This window comes from Perissodus microlepis, chromosome 19 (assembly GCF_051167445.1).
Source record: "Perissodus microlepis isolate ML-2025 ecotype Zambia chromosome 19, ASM5116744v1, whole genome shotgun sequence".
Lineage (NCBI taxonomy): Eukaryota > Metazoa > Chordata > Actinopteri > Cichliformes > Cichlidae > Perissodus > Perissodus microlepis.
In genome coordinates, this window is record NC_140479.1 from 28,631,526 (window position 1) to 28,648,025 (window position 16,500).

The following is a 16,500-nucleotide window of genomic DNA, read 5'->3' on the forward strand; positions in this document are numbered from 1 at the left end:
AATTTATGGTATTTCTTTTTTTTTTTTAGAAAATCAACCGCCCCAAACAAATGAATGAATAAATGTCTCTCTCACTGAAGGAAGTTGTTTTATACCAACTTGCACTACCTTAATGTTAATGCATGGCTTACATCTAACTGGTTTAATGTTCCGCATAAAAAACAAAGTGTTATAAGGATGCTTCAAAGAAACCAAACAGTTTTTTTCTCTGCTTTGACAAAGTTTATTCACAGGTTTAAAATCAAAAATATGAACACGATTTGACTCCTCAGTGGTTTATATACATTGCTCTTCATAAACATAGCTGGAAAAAGTATTTACACATATACACATACAGCAGCATATATAAACACAGAGGGCAGATGTAATCTACTCTATTCTGCTGATTCAGTGCAGTTTGAGGGCCCCAAATGAAAACTCTTCCTTTTTCATAGCATCATTTGAGGTAAAATCAAGTCATCTGCATATTAGTTAATGAAAGCATCTGCTATAGGGCTGCTGTTTTGTTTTTTTGTTTTTTTTATTGTATTATTTTAAATCAGTCACATTTCACCATGACTGCAACTTTTACTTTTCTAAGACAAAAGGAAAAAACAAACAAAGCCAACATTTACATTTCTTTTCCTTCCACAAGACTCAAATCATTCAGTCATTGGTAATAAGTTATTCTTAAACACATGCCTGCATAAGAAAATTATAGTCCCTTAGATAGTTTCCATAAATAGTTAAATAACACATTTTTGAATTTGGGATGTCACATGGTAAATAAAAAAGAACTCCCAGTACAGTTGACTTTGCTTTATAAGCACTTCAAAAACGTCTATTAAACCTGACGGAGATTTGCATAAAAAATAATTTGAGTTCAGAAAATCAGAGATATCTGAAACCAGTTGTAAGACGTGTTTGTAAGGCAATGATTCACATAACCTATATACAAGTACATCATGTTGTACTGCAGTTTCTCCTTTAGAAAATTCAAGTGCACTTTTTGAAATGTGCTATATGAAAACAAACAAACAACAAAAAGGAGAGAGTGTAGCAAATCTCCATACAACTCCATTTACTGGAATAGTGCTGGCACACCCTTCATAATAAGGGCTGATACTGTACATTTCTTTCAGAGCACACTGAGTGGAAAACCGCTAAGACGCGTCATCGAAACATCAAAATGTAACAGTGTGTTCGAGTGATGGTCTCATAGTGTAAACCAGCACGTTAATACCTTGCAAACGGTACTGCAAAGCACACTTTCTCCCAAAGCTTTCATGATGTAGTGCAATCACACGGGAAGAGTGACAAAACGGAAGGCTATAAATAGGAACGTCTCAGTAAACAATAAAGTCAAACATCTTTGGAAACCAAGACTAGAGCTCCCAAGAGGCTTTGTCGTTCATTTATAAAAAGCTGCCAAATGCTAACCAAAATGTGTGTGAGCTTTGTTTTAACAAAGAAGTGGTTTGAATTTTTTTTCAGCTATTGCTGTAGATTATAATAAAGAGAGATCTCTGTGTGGCATTTAAGCTAAATGATGAAAGAAAATCTCAACAAAACAAACAAACAAAAAAATATATATGTAAGTAACAGAATCTAACCTGGGAGGTTGGCATAACATAACAATCCTACACTGTGTAGATTTGGATCTTGTGTATTCTCTGGAGTTTTCATCAACCTGTTCACTGGGACACAGCTGGATGGAAAAATAAATACTCAGTGTGGACACTAGAGGGTGATGTAAACCTGTGCAATTCACTGCGGAGGAACCCGCACATGATGACGATCACTAGTCAGCAGTGGGTGGTTTGTGGTCCCTCCCCTCACAGCCTGTGCAAACATGTAAAGCAGCAGAGGTGGCTGGCTCGGCCTCTAGACGCTGCTCCCACGATCTGAGGTTTCAGATTCAGAATCCGTTTCAGAATCGCTGTTTAAAAGGAGAGGAGAACAACCAGAGTCACAAACACAGAAGCAGAGTGGGCTAAAACTGGTTAACAGTTCAAGTTTTCATACAATGCACAGATCCTGGTGGGACACAGAAGAAGGATCAATGGTAAATTGTGTGTGTGTGTGTGTGTGTGTGTGTGTGTGTGTGTGTGTGTGTGTGTTTTCACTCCTCACTTACAACATTGCCTGCAGTAGTTTTCGGTTGCCTTGCCTCCTTTCCTCATCGATGGGGTAGGTCTTCAGTATCAACAGTCCCATGGCAATAAGAACCACGGGCACGGGAGAGACCAGCACCTTCAGGGTTACACTGACCGCCTCGGGTTGTGAGCAGCCCCCGGTCACGTAGCCGGCAAATCTGTGAAAAAAATGTACACAGGGGGAGAAAAATTAAGCAATATGGTCAGCTGAAGAATTAAGTACAAACCGGATTCCAAAAAAGTTGGGACACTAAACAAATTGTGAATAAAAACTGAATGCAACGACGTGGAGATGGCAAATGTCAATATTTTATTCAGAATAGAACGTAAATCACAGAACAAAAGTTGAAACTGAGAAAATTTATCATTTTAAGGGAAAAATATGGCGATACAAAATGTCATGGTGTCAACAAATCCCAAAAAAGTTGGGACAAGGCCATTTTCACCACTGTGTGGCATCTCCCCTTCTTCTTACAACACTCAACAGACGTCTGGGGACCGAGGAGACCAGTTTCTCAAGTTTAGAAATAGGAATGCTCTCCCATTCTTGTCTAATACAGGCCTCTAACTGTTCAATCGTCTTGGGCCTTCTTTGTCGCACCTTCCTCTTTATGATGCGCCAAATGTTCTCTATAGGTGAAAGATCTGGACTGCAGACTGGCCATTTCAGTACCCGGATCCTTCTCCTACGCAGCCATGATGTTGTGATTGATGCAGAATGTGGTCTGGCATTATCTTGTTGAAAAATGCAGGGTCTTCCCTGGAAGAGATGACGTCTGGATGGGAGCATATGTTGTTCTAGAACCTGAATATATTTTTCTGCATTGATGGTGCCTTTCCAGACATGCAAGCTGCCCATGCCACACGCACTCATGCAACCCCATACCATCAGAGATGCAGGCTTCTGAACTGAGCGTTGATAACAACTTGGGTTGTCCTTGTCCTCTTTGGTCCGGATGACATGGCGTCCCACATTTCCAAAAAGAACTTCGAATCGTGACTCGTCTGACCACAGAACAGTCTTCCATTTGCCACACTCCAGTTTAAATGATCCCTGGCCCAGTGAAAACGCCTGAGCTTGTGGATCTTGCTTAGAAATGGCTTCTTCTTTGCACTGTAGAGTTTCAGCTGGCAACGGCGGATGGCACGGTGGATTGTGTTGACTGACAATGGTTTCTGGAAGTATTCCTGAGCCCATTCTGTGATTCCCTTTACAGTAGCATTCCTGTTTGTGGTGCAGTGTCGTTTAAGGGCCCGGAGATCACGGGCATCCAGTAAGGGTTTACACCCCTGACTCTTACGCACAGAGATTGTTCCAGATTCTCTGAATCTTCAGATGATGTTATGCACAGTTGATGATGATAACTGCAAAGTCTTTGCAATTTTTCGCTGGGTAACACCTTTCTGATATTGCTCCACTATCTTTCTGTGCAACATTGTGGGAATTGGTGATCCTCTACCTATCTTGGCTTCTGAGAGACACTGCCACTCTGAGAAGCTCTTTTTATACCCAATCATGTTGCCAATTAACCTAATCAGTGTTAATTGGTCTTCCAGCTCTTCGTTATGCTCAAATTTACTTTTTCCAGCCTCTTATTGCTACTTGTCCCAACTTTTTTGGGATTTGTTGACACCGTGTAATTTTGAATCAACATATTTTTCCTTTGAAATGATACATTTTCTCGGATTAAACTTTTGATCTGTCATCTACGTTCTATTCTGAATAAAATATTGACATTTGCCGTCTCCACATCATTGCATTCAGTTTTTATTCACAATTTGTTTAGTGTCCCAACTTTTTTGGAATCCGGTTTGTATTGTTGTCCCCAGGGCTACTGGACTGATAAGCTCCTTAGTTTTAAGGATGAAAACATTAATATGATTGAAACACTGATTAAAAATCAGGTCAGTAAACTTACTTCAAACTGAGGGTAGAGATACCCAGGGAGACTCCAGAGGCAAACTTGATAAAGAACACATAGAAGGAGTAGAAGAGGGCTTCATGACCGCGGATGTCTGGATTTTGAACTTTGAAGTCATCCACTACATCAGGAAGCATCGACCTGAAAGATCAAACATCCAGACAGAAGCTCAACAACACAAAAGAAAACCCACATCCGCAAAAGGATCCAAGGACGACTTCTGTGGATAAACTTGTGCTTACCAGGGCAGGAGGAAGGCTGCTGCTACACTCACACCTGCTGCCACTGAGACCAGGTAAGAAACGATCAGGTTGCTTTTGACAGAGACGATCAGGATCATGAAGGGCACTGCCCACTGTAGCGAGAGGGAGAAAGACATCAGAAGTCTCATAAAAAAACAAAAAACAAATAAAGTTTACGATCAGGATTTATTGAAGACTTTTAATCTTGCAGACTGAATGAGTCAAAATAGAGCATAGAGTGAGCTATAGCTTCACTCATCTACACTCCATAACATCTGCTACTCACCGAGATCCCAAAGTAAGCTGCTTTCTTCTTCCCGAACCGGGTTAGAAACCACTGCCACCAAGGGATGGTTAGAGCCCCAGAGAGCTGAAGAAATAATGATAAAGAATTTAGTTATACAAGCTCAGAAGAGAGCACGAAAAGAACATATACTCTGAGTTAAATGATGACTAAGTAATGACTATAGAATTTTTTTTCATCTATTTCATATAGCTGAAGCGTGTTTATCAACCAAGGGGCAATTTAAAAAAAACAAAACAATAATTTAAACATATGGCCTTTTTTCCTGCTGTGCTTGCAAATATGTTTCATTCACTTTGTCCCCAAAAAACAAAACACAAAGTAGACTACGCATAGCAGACTTGTAGCATCTGCATTGTTGGACAACATACTAAACTGTTAACCACATTGTTTCTTTTTAATCAGAATTTAATCTGCACACACAGAACTTGTTGCAAACAAATTGCCGAACCAACTGGACTTTTCCAGTGTGTGAGGAAACCTTGAGACTTATTGTTGCGGAAATTATAGCTGGTTGACGTCAGTCATATCTTCCTCTCTGCATTTTTTATACATGTGAATATTTTTGCAACTTGCTACTATGTGAAATATGCAGTTCTGATGCAAATGGAGAAAAAAAACCATCTGCTTGGATAATCATCGGGGACACAGAGGGAATGTCTGGGAGTAAAAAAATGAAGCCAGAAATGAAATGCCAAAAACTGCAGTTCCTTTAGTAGCCACATGAGGCTGATTCCAAAAGCCACTTAAAAGCCCAACTTTACAGCAGAAATAAACATGTTTACAGAATGGTACAAATTAAACACCTAGTTTCCCCCTTCATGGTGGGTGGACAGATTTAATTTTTTTAAATACATCAATGAATAGTGGCAAAAGTGATACCCTTATATAAATCCGGAGACAAGCATAGTTTTAACAACTATAGGCCAGTGTCTCTTTTGTCACAGTTTTCAAAAGTGCTTGAAAAACTTTTTGCGGAAAGACTTGATAGTTTTATTGAAAAAAATCAACTAATAAATGGAAATCAATTTGGATTTCGTAAAAATAGATCAACGGCATTAGCATTGTTGACTTTCATTGATGATATTTCATCTGCAACCCATAATAATAAATACACAGTTGGGGTATTTGTTGATTTAAAAAAAAAAAAAAAAAAAAAAAAGCTTTGACATGTTACAACATCCTGTTTTGATTTCTAAATTGTATAATTATGGTGTGAGAGGAGTAGCATTGACTTGGTTAAGGAGTTATTTAGAAAATAGGTTGCAATATGTACATTATCTCGGCAATACCTCTGAAAGATTGAAGATTGTATGTGGCGTTCCTCAAGGTTCTATTTTAGGACCTAAACTTTTTAATTTATATATTAATGATATCTGTGACGTATCAAAAAGGTTAAATTTTATTTTATTTGCAGATGACACAAATTTGTATTGCTCTGGAGAGAATTTGAAAGATTTGGTTGAAATTATGATTTCTGAGATGTTAAGATTAAAAAAAATGGTTTGATGTAAATAAATTATCTTTGAATCTGACAAAAACGAAATTCATGATATTTGGCAATCGTGTAAAGGAGGAAGAAGTCATTATGTCCATTAATGGAGAATTGATTGAAAGAGTTACTGAATTTTAATAGTAGATGAAAATTTGACGTGGAAATCACATGTTGAGTGTATTAGAAAGAAGATGGTTAAAAACATTTATATTTTGGGAAATGTAAGAGATTTATTAGACCACAAAACCATGTGCATTTTATATTTCTCATTGTTTTTTTCCATACTTTAGTTACTGTGTCGAAGTTTGGGGGAATACATATGAGAATACTATAAAATCTATAAACTTATTACAGAAGAAAGTGATACGGATGATTCATAACGTTAAATATAGAGAACATACAAATAAATTATTTATAAAATCAAAATAATTAAAATTAGGAGATTTAGTGAAACTACGGACACTATTAATTATGTTTAAGGCTAAAAGTAATATTTTGCCTTCTAAGTTACAAAGAGTATTTTTAACGTGTTCGGGGGGAGAAGACAGCAGAAGGAAATTTTATTTTAAGCATCAGCTAGCTAGGACAACACAAAGATTAATGAGTCCAACGGTTAGGGGTATACGACTGTGGAACTCTCTTCATTATAATTTAAAGAGTTGTATAAATTTACATAGTTTTAAAAAGTGTTACATGTCTAAAACGATAACTCAATATGAAGAATGTGAATGAAATTTGAGTTAATTGAATAAGGATCCATTATTTTTTGTTTCATTTACTTTATTTACTTATTTACTTACTTTTCTCCTTGTTACTATGTGGAGCGGTATATTCTGATTGTAAATTGTTGTTTGGTTTGAGTTAGGACTGGAAATAAGTGTTAATGTTAGTTTGTTCCTTGACTTTTGGTGCCCACTTGCAATATAAGTTGGATTGTAGATAGGGGGCGGGGTTTAATAAGAATATATTCTTCTGCCTGCTCCTTTTCACACGTGGTTGCAGTGCTTTACTGAGAGAAAGTGTAGTTGGTTTGTTTGAAAGAACTAACTGTGGAAACTGTTGACCAAGTGTGAAATAAATAAATAAATGAAATACGTATCTGTTAGATTCATAAATACAATCTATACAGTTTATGTAACTTGCTAGTCAAGCTTGTTAGTGTTAACTTCTAGATCACTTCTAATCTCCCATATTTAGGCACCATCTAGTGCTCCAAGTTTTCCTGTCCTGTGTTTTATACATTAAAATGAGTGGAATCCAAACACTAGTTGGAAAGTTAGTCTGCATTTCTCTAAATTCCTAGCTCCAACTCTGTATGATGGGCTTTCTTGGATGATCAATTATATAATTTTAAATAAATCAAATGAAATTCATAAACAAAAAATTACAAAATATTTTCTACAGAAACTATTCAGACTACTAACTGGGCTTCAGTGAGGACTGTGGGAAATGTGGAAAGTGGAAAAATTAAAATGACCACCAGAGGAGGTCAGGGGATAAGCTTTCATTGGCTTTTAACCCAACCCTGCAGGGGCGCAGAAAACCTTTGACCTCTAGGCCAAAACTGGTCAACCAGCGTTAAATTACCAAACAAAAACAAGCAGTAGATGAAAGGCCAGAAGCCCACGAATTCTCAGACTCTCTGCTCTAAACTCTCCAAATGTGATACAGTGTCCAAGTATTTCCCACTCCTAATCATAGAAAAAGGCAGCAGAGCAGAAAGCAGTGAGAGGAGGGCGTTAACAATGGTGGCTGTTCCCATGGTGTCAGTGAAGGGTTGCCAGGGCAACAAAAGCTCCATTCTGTGCCCTTGATCTAGCATAACTCAGAGAGTGAGCGAGTGGGAGACCGATTCCCAACAGTACGACACCTCCTCTCATCCTGAAATCTGCCCTCTCAGGCCTCCGTAGCATGCTTCTACATCACGAGAGGAAGCGCCTAGAAACTGAAATATCCCCTAAACCAGCGGTCCCCAACCCCCGGGCCGGTACCGGTCCGTGAGTTGTTTGGTACCGGGCCGCGAGAGTTGAGGTTCAGGTGTGAAATGTATAGTTTTCAGGGTTTTTATCGGTTTTCAGTGTTATTTTGTTATCGTTTTTATTGTTTACTCGGTTTTCCTGGGTCTTTTCACGTGTGTTATGAATAAATCTTCTTTTTTTCGGTACCGGTACTAGTTTTATTTTGTTGTATTTATCCGCGACACCTTAAAGGCCGGTCCATGAAAATATTGTCTGGCATAAACCGGTCCGTGGCGCAAAAAAGGTTGGGGACCGCTGCCCTAAACAGTTTACAGCAAGCAGCAAGCTTTACGTCTGCAGACATGGTGTTGATGGACACTAAATCTACCCTGATGAGGGTTTTTACGAGAAGAGCACTCATAGTAAAAATACAAACACTCACCATGATGACAAGAAGGATATTCTGAAAGTCCTTCCTGTGGCCGAGAGCGTAGGTGATAAAAAGTGCAAAGTTTCCCTCCAGCAGCTGTAAAAGACAGAAGCAACTATAAACCAAATTACTGTAATAAAAAAAAAAAATCCTTTCAACGCGACCTCTGAAAATTCACAAAAAGAAAAAAAAAAATCATGCATAGATCAAATGTAGCGTTACCATGAAAGCAAGAGAGGTGAAGAGGAAGCCGATGACCAGTTTGACATACGGCTCGTGACACATGACCAACCGCAGGCCCTGAGCAAAGGTGAGCGGCTCCGACTTGTCCCGCCCGGTTTCTAGAGTCCAACATAAAGGAGAAGACAACAAATGAGACATCTGAAAATCTGCATCTAAGAATACAACACACACAAGCTTTTGTGGTGAGACAATGTGGTATTTGTCTAGTGAGTATTTTGCAGCACTTGCTACAATCTGGCCACCACAACTTTATCTTTTTGAACACAGAGTGAGAAGGCCAAGAGGAACTAACCAGAGGCGCTAAGAAAAGTTTAACAGTTAAAGAATTATTCCTGTCACTGTTACTAATATACAGTTTTGCATGCACATGATTAAACTGGACAAAAACTGAGTCAGAATTTTCTTTTCCTTTTTTTTTTTTTTTACATCAATTCACGTGTCAAGTTGTCAGATTCATGATTCAAGTCTGTCTTGAAGCCAAATTGAGTCATTATCTTGCTTTAAATGTTGTTTGCATTTATCAGGGCTTGCAAAATCGCCCGATGTCCCAGGGCTAGCGATATCTCCGGTCGGGCGACCAAAATCTATCCAAGCCCCACCCGTCGGGCGATTTTGCGAGCCCTGATTGGATAAGAAAGGATTCATACCTTTTTGCTCCTTCACACCAAAAACCAAGATTGCAGCACACAGGACGTAGATGATGCATATGACCCCTGAAGCAACCAAGTAAGCTTGTTTCTGAGGACAAAAAAAAAAAAAAATACACGACCCTTAGCTTGGACCAACAATAATCATCTTTTATTTGACACAGTACAAAAAAACCCTCTCAATAGACTCACCGTCTGATCCAGTGAGGCTATAGTGGTGTTGACACTGGATGAGTTTGTGCTGTAAGGCGCATCAGACTCAATGGGACAATTGGAATTGCCACCTACTATCTGCCCCTGGATTGCAGTGCCCAGCACTGTGCCCAGCACCTCCACCATCATCCCTGGGAGCAAACACAAGAAGTGACGGTCAGCACACGAATAACAAAACACCAGTGAAATCAGTTTATTTGCACAGGGTGATGTCGTACTGTAGGCTGTAGCAGAGTCCCGCTCTTTCTGGTCCCTGCTGATGAACATGGTGAGGGCTGAATATGGCACATGGAAGCACTGCAAATGTACGAGACCACAACATTAGACAAGTTCACGCCAGTGGACAAAAAGCAAATAAAAAAAATAAAATAAAAAACATGGGCTCAAAATGCGGTACTAACCGTCTGCATTGACTGGAAAAGGCAGTAAAAGACCAGATACCAAATGACCTTCCCCTCTTCAAACGGAGGCACGTACCAGATCAGGAGGTAAGTGAGCACTGCAAACGGGGTGGAGAAAATGATCCTGAGAAGAGATGAATGGACACAGGTTGATAAAAGACTGAGCATTTCTTTCTAACCTTTGTTTTATTTTCTTTTGTATTTAAGGCGAACACATTTCCTTCCTTTAAGGGTGTGTCTAATGCATTTTCCCCACTGTTACTGTAGCTCAATCCCTCCTTTCTACATCCCTTCCTTGCAGTCACTTCTTTTCAACTCTTTCTTTTATGCTTCGTTAATAATCCCTCTAATCCTGCCTTGTTAGATCTTGTGTGTGGAGAAAGGGCTCAGCCAGCGCTGCACAAGGAGGCGATAGCTGCTTGGACCCACATCATTCTCACCCCACTCGGCGTCAGCATCCTTCTCTTCAGCCGTGCCCTCTACCTGACCTCAGTCACAGAAACCGGCGTTACTACAGACTGTGCAGTTAAAGCCTCAGTTTTTAAATAAGGAAATCAAACAGTTTTACTTGTTAAGAGAACCATTACAAGGCAGTTTTTGGGGGCCAAAAGGAAACTTCCTTTTTTCTCGCTGAAAGTAATCACATAATTTGAGGAAAACTGCAGTTTTTATTAGCATCATGTGAATAAAATGTGACCTTTTAGAGGCCAAACAGGGAGGTGAAGGCTTACAGGGTTGCACCTGACTGCATAATCATGAAACATTTTATCAAATGGCAACATATATTTAAACAGCTATTTCTTCCTCAGGCTTGTTTCTGAGCCGTCGCACATGCGAGTTAAAACCTGACTCTCCCCAAGCTCCATAACACTAACGGGGAGAGGGTGAAGGTGACATTCACACATGGTCATATGAAATCCCCTTGTTCCCCTTTCACCCATGTGACTCACATGGAAAATAAGAAAACTCCTGATACCTTTTAACGTCCAAGCGAATTTAGGTTAATGAGTACTAATAATTTCCATTTTTGCTCACTGAGCACAGGTTGCTGGTTCACTGGCACAGCAGTGAAAGTCACAGACACATGATCACACTCTTTTCCCCCCCTCTTTCTAAAAGAAACAAAATCTACTTCTAAAAAAAACTCATTGAGCTAAGATAATAAGTAAAATGAGAAATGTAGACTCCTGCCAGTCTGGCTGCCTGCCTGTCTTTATGTACATTTCCAGTACAGACAGAAAAAAGAAGTAAGAACCTAACAAATCTTTGTATTTTTATCTGGAGGATGTCCCTTTTATGTACATTTTGCTATTTTTCTTTAAACTAGCCTCATTATTTTAACCCAGCATGCTTTTTGACCTGAAGTAACCTCTCTACACTTGTACATGCTGGGAAATCATACACACAAAGGAGAACACACCCATATTGGTTTGAAGCTGATGGTGTGTTGTGGGTTGGACCAATCACAGCTTAAGCCAGTAACTTCCCCCTCCCCCTCACTTCCTCCCAGCTACAACATTACAGCTCACGCACAGCTGGCTTTTTCAGTCACTCCACTCCAGATATGGCTGGGGTATCATGTGAGGGGGGGAAAAAAGCTTGTAAAAATATTTAGCTCTGCTCCTCTGCAGATTATATCATGGCCTTGAGAGATTTTTGTAACCAGATACGGTTCTGACATTGTCAAGAAAGCTGCACCATGTTTGACTGTGAGAAGAAAGTCAAGGTCGCCCTTCTTCAGGCAGGGATACCCATGACAAGCTGCCAGCTATGTCACAGTGAACCAAACACACAGCAGATTGCAAACACATATCTAGCAGTGCAACAACTAAAACATGGGAGACGATGCTGGTAAATAAACTGGTTTGTTAAGAATGCAAAAATAGTATCAGGCATTTTCATCTATTTGAGTTTTGCAAAAGTTTTACAGGGAAGGACAGTGTGTGTTCAGCTGCAAGGACCTTTTGTACTTGCAAAGTTGCAAGAAGAGAAACTCTCCCAGCTGCTGCAACAAATTTCTTACCGAGCCAAGTGTCACTTTCCTACAGGCTCGTCAAACTTAGTTTAGTCCGGGCAGACATGCGCTCAGACTTGATGTCAAGTAAGCTGGACTTTTTAAAACCCTGGTTAAAGTCTTTGTCAGCAAGAAGACTTACACTAATAATAATTCTCACAACCACTGTTATGACCTGATCCGTCCCTGTGATTCACACAAGTCACTTAAGTATATCTTGCAGCTCATTTTAGTTTTTTTTCCTGTCTGACTCCCTCACTTTTAAAGCTCAGTTGATGTTAACCAGCTAGCCCAGGCCCATCTTTTATTTTCCCTATTGGCTGAGTAGCTGTCCTGCTTGCTACTCTATCAGTCCTCAATATAATTCAACTGCTTCCCTAAAAGGATTTCGTCTCAAGGCTCGATCCAAACTAGGACCGCAGCAGACGATGGTAGCCCTGCTCCTACTCTTCAGCTGGCTGGTTTCAGTGGGTGCTTCAGCCTGCATTTGGTAGGAATGTCTGATGCTTGTACTGTATATGATACATACTTAGACTGCATTATTGCACTCTTCCCATTTATTCCTCCTTAGTTGCTACTTCAAACTTGTTGCCATGGCTACTGATCCTGAGCTGTTTTTTTTTTTTTTCTTGTTGTTTCCAGAGCATTTGCCTCATGTATCTCTGTCCTTACTCAAATCGCAGCATTATCTTATTATCATTCAACATACAGATACCTACCAGGGCATCATGCGGCCAAAACGGGTGGATCTACTCCGGCTCACCAGGAAACCCACTGTAGGGTCGGTGATAGCATCCCAGGCCCTTCCCACAAACAGGATGATAGAGGCATAGAAGGGGTCCAGCTAGAGGGGAAGGGTGGAAAAAAGTGTGTTAGCTTTCAGACCAAAACAGTGAGGATGCCAAGGACTACCTCATATGGAGAGTGGCTCAAAAGAGCTGTGACAGCAGACTCAGTACAGCTGAGAGCACAACAGAATTAAAATACACAACACTGTCACTTCTTTTATAACAAAGCAGCATTCAAAGCCCCTCTAATGATCTCATCCTCTGAGCTGAATGGCCTTTTTCAGTTCCTACTGTGTACAGCAGAAAAAAGTCTAATTTGCTAATTTGGTAACAAAGAAAACAGGGGGAGTCCGGGTTAATGCGCTTGACGGGAGGCAGTTTAGCTGATATGAGGCTGAGAAGAGCACACACACACACACACACACACACACACACACACTTTGACCCCTGCGTTTGTAACCTGTGTGTGTTCTGCAAATAATTGAAATTTATCGATGTCATTTAGCTGCTGTGTGGCATTGATTTTTAATATTAAAAAACGTTGTGATGAAGAGCTTTTTTTAAATAATGAAGTTCACTTAGTTTTCCTCACACAAATGTTTAATTTTTTTTATTTTAAATACTGGCATCAGCCCAGAATCTTCACAGTTGGTGCAGCTTTATAAAGGAGACAGAAGTGTGTGATTTTAACCTTTTGGGGTTTTTTGCCCAGCGCTTGGCAATTACCTGTGCCACATCGAGCAAATAGATTTGGAGGAAGAAGCCAAGAGCGGTGCCTGTGATCTGGTAGGGAGCCCCGCCAAAGGCATAGCACACTTTACTGAACACAGACAGACGATTTCTCTGGGTCTTCAGCTGGAAGAGAAGAAGAGGGGAAATGCAGTGATGTTAGTGCATTTAGACATTAAACATGGGTAAACTCTAATTCCACTGGGAGGCTATAAATTAAGGTGTAATTATGTAGACAGTGGGTTAACACATTATCATTGGCTCCATTTCTGCCTTCAGTCTTTAATTCATCCCTCTGATTCAAATCCCTCCACCCATCCCTCTATCAAACTTTGCGTTGCAACGCGGAACTATGAGGTTTCTGTAGTTCATGCTGAGTGAAACCACATCACTACATCACCTCAGCTCAGCCATTGGCTCCAGCAATGGTATGTTAGAGGTAGTGTGACATTTTATGCTGAATAGCCAACAGCCTCCAGACAGACTAGAGCCTATCAGCGGTAGCCAATACCCTTTCTCAAGCGTGATGTCAGCAAAGGGGGGATTACACACCCTGATTTACAACCATCACGGACACAGAAGCAGAATCACCTCTTGAAGGACGCAAATTGCAACCTTATCAACAGGCACACACAATATTCTCTCTGTGGTCACGTTCCACAGAGTGCATGTCTGGAATTACAGTGATGCAAGACTAAAAATAATACTGATGCTAAATAAAGAACAGCAGCCTGCATAACCTTTAATGTGCTTTAAAGAAAGATCTCCACAGTCTTTCCCAGAGTACAAGAGGACTGCACTGAAAAGTGCCTTTGGATTCAAAGAAAACCACCAGTATAATTTACAGTTTGAACCATGGTGCCATATACATCGCTACTTTTTCATCCAGCAGTCTAAAAACCCAAAGACAATGAATTTAAATGCACATCAAGGTTACTAAAGATTAGCAGCTTTGGGGCTAATGTTTCACAGGAGTTTTGTTACACTTTAAATCTACATCACATTAATGTAAATGATCACAGAGAAGACACTGATGTTTGAAATGCAACCTGCCGTGTATTTTCTCGTGTAAAGCTACCGCCACTGTTATGATATGGAAGCTATTAAACCATTTTGGGGGGAAATTTAAGGCGTTAATCGTTAAATATGGGGACTTAATTTCAGCCACTTAAACCAAATATGGCTCACAAGTCGTGGCTCTAAAAACAGGATCACGCCACGTTTCTCCGCATCTGCCAGCAGCTATATTTGAATGTGACAGAGCGAAAACGCCGGCTTTCGTTAAGGCGTTTGGTCCCTTTAAAACCGGTATGCCAGCATCACGAGAGCTGGAGGATAGATAAACGTGGACCGGGCGAAATTCAAACCTCGAGGGCAGGAAAGGGCACAGAACAAGGCAGGGTGTGAGGTTTTTGGGAAGAAAGGAAGTAACGACCGCATTTTATCAAACGTTACTTTGAATTTAGGCGCCCTTTAACGCACCTGATTATTATTATTTTTTTAAGTGGGCGCGGTGGGCACATAAATCCTGTTCATTTTAACACCCCTCTGAAAAATCAAACGCGCCGGTTAAACGTTACTCTTACCTTCACCGTCTTGATCTCTGCATTGAGCGGTTTGACTGACAGTAAAGTCGCCGCGTACTGCTCGGCGCCCTCTCCTCGTGCCATTATCTTCTTCTAGTTGATGTTATTTTCCGATATTGTAAAATGTAAATATATTCCTTAGTGTCAGAAGAATGAACCGAGTTCACAGCATCGCCATGTTAGCCAGAGCTCTGGGAGCTTCTGAGTCAGAGCGCTCGTGCTGCTTTCGTCCACCTCATTCAATCTACTATGTGGGCTACGTCAGGTTACACGTCACAATCGGATGTTCCACCATTTTTCCTTTTTTTTTTTTCCTGTTCGTGACCTTCAGTAACTACTAAAAGTTTAGTACGCTGGGTCTTTTAAGAAGTTTTCTTTGTGTTAGAAAATCAGTAAAAATTCCAGCTTCAGTGGAGATTGAAGAACCCTTACTCTACCTAATAACGAAGCAGCTAACAGGAAGGCATCAGCAATATCACCAACTTTTTAACCTTTTCTTTGCGCTAATTAATTGCATTTAATTTCATAAAATAATAACTATACACTCACTGGACATTTTATTAGGCATATCTTAGTAAAGGTGTGGACCCACGTTTGCCTTCAGAGCAGCTAAGACGGAGGAAACTTTCACATAGTTGGGGCGGATTTGTTTGGTGCACATTCATGATCTGAATCCCATTTCATCAAATCCCCAAGGCGCTCTATTGGACTGAGATCTGGTGACACCCACTATGTAATACAATTCCGTTGAATGTAATAATATGAACTTAGCTTTGTGTAAGAGACAAAAAGCACATTAGAAATAGAATAGCCTACACTACACTAAGTGTTCATGGCATGGAATCAACAAGGTGTTGAAAAACGTTGCTGTGAGATTCTGGTCCATATTGACATGACAGTGTCACAGAGTTGCTGCATATTTGTCAGCTGCACCTCCATGGCATAAATCTCCTGTTCCACTACATGCCAAATGTGCTCTATTGGGTTGAGATCTGGTGACAATGGGAGTCATTTGAGTACAGTGAACTCATTGTCATGATCAAGAAACCAGTTTGACATGATTTGGACTTTGTGACATGGGGCGTTATCCTCTGGGAAGCAACCATCAGAAGATGGGTACACTGTGGTCATAAAGCGATGTACATGGTCAAGTATATGTTAGTTACTCTGTTTAAACCTCTAATGAGTTGGGTAGGACTTTGAAGCTAATGCTAATTTCTATCTGCAGTAGAAAGTAAGTGGTGTCCTTATGAATTGGAGCTTTCCTCTTTTCCCCTCTGGATCCGGTATCACTTTGACTGAGTGAAATGGCAAATCCTGATGACAGAAACTGCTCGGTTGTATGTAACTGAAAGCAGAAGCGTTCCCTTACTTTCAACCATTGTGTAATAAT

At 40.2% G+C, this 16,500-nt stretch overlaps 1 protein-coding gene across 1 annotated transcript; it reads right to left on the reverse strand.

Moving 5' to 3' along the window:
- Positions 1-492: 492 nt before the first annotated feature.
- Positions 493-15,350, reverse strand: LOC146366285 (sodium-dependent lysophosphatidylcholine symporter 1-B-like). Its single transcript, XM_084915005.1, has 14 exons — positions 15,108-15,350; positions 13,519-13,647; positions 12,724-12,848; positions 9,991-10,114; positions 9,808-9,886; positions 9,569-9,720; positions 9,377-9,467; positions 8,709-8,827; positions 8,499-8,582; positions 4,586-4,669; positions 4,300-4,412; positions 4,055-4,198; positions 2,117-2,293; positions 493-1,918 (listed from the first exon to the last, which is right to left on the reverse strand). The coding sequence occupies exons 1-14, from the start codon at positions 15,189-15,191 to the stop codon at positions 1,864-1,866; spliced, it is 1,560 nt and encodes a 519-aa protein (XP_084771131.1). The 5' UTR covers positions 15,192-15,350; the 3' UTR covers positions 493-1,863.
- Between the last annotated feature and the right edge of the window lie 1,150 nt (positions 15,351-16,500).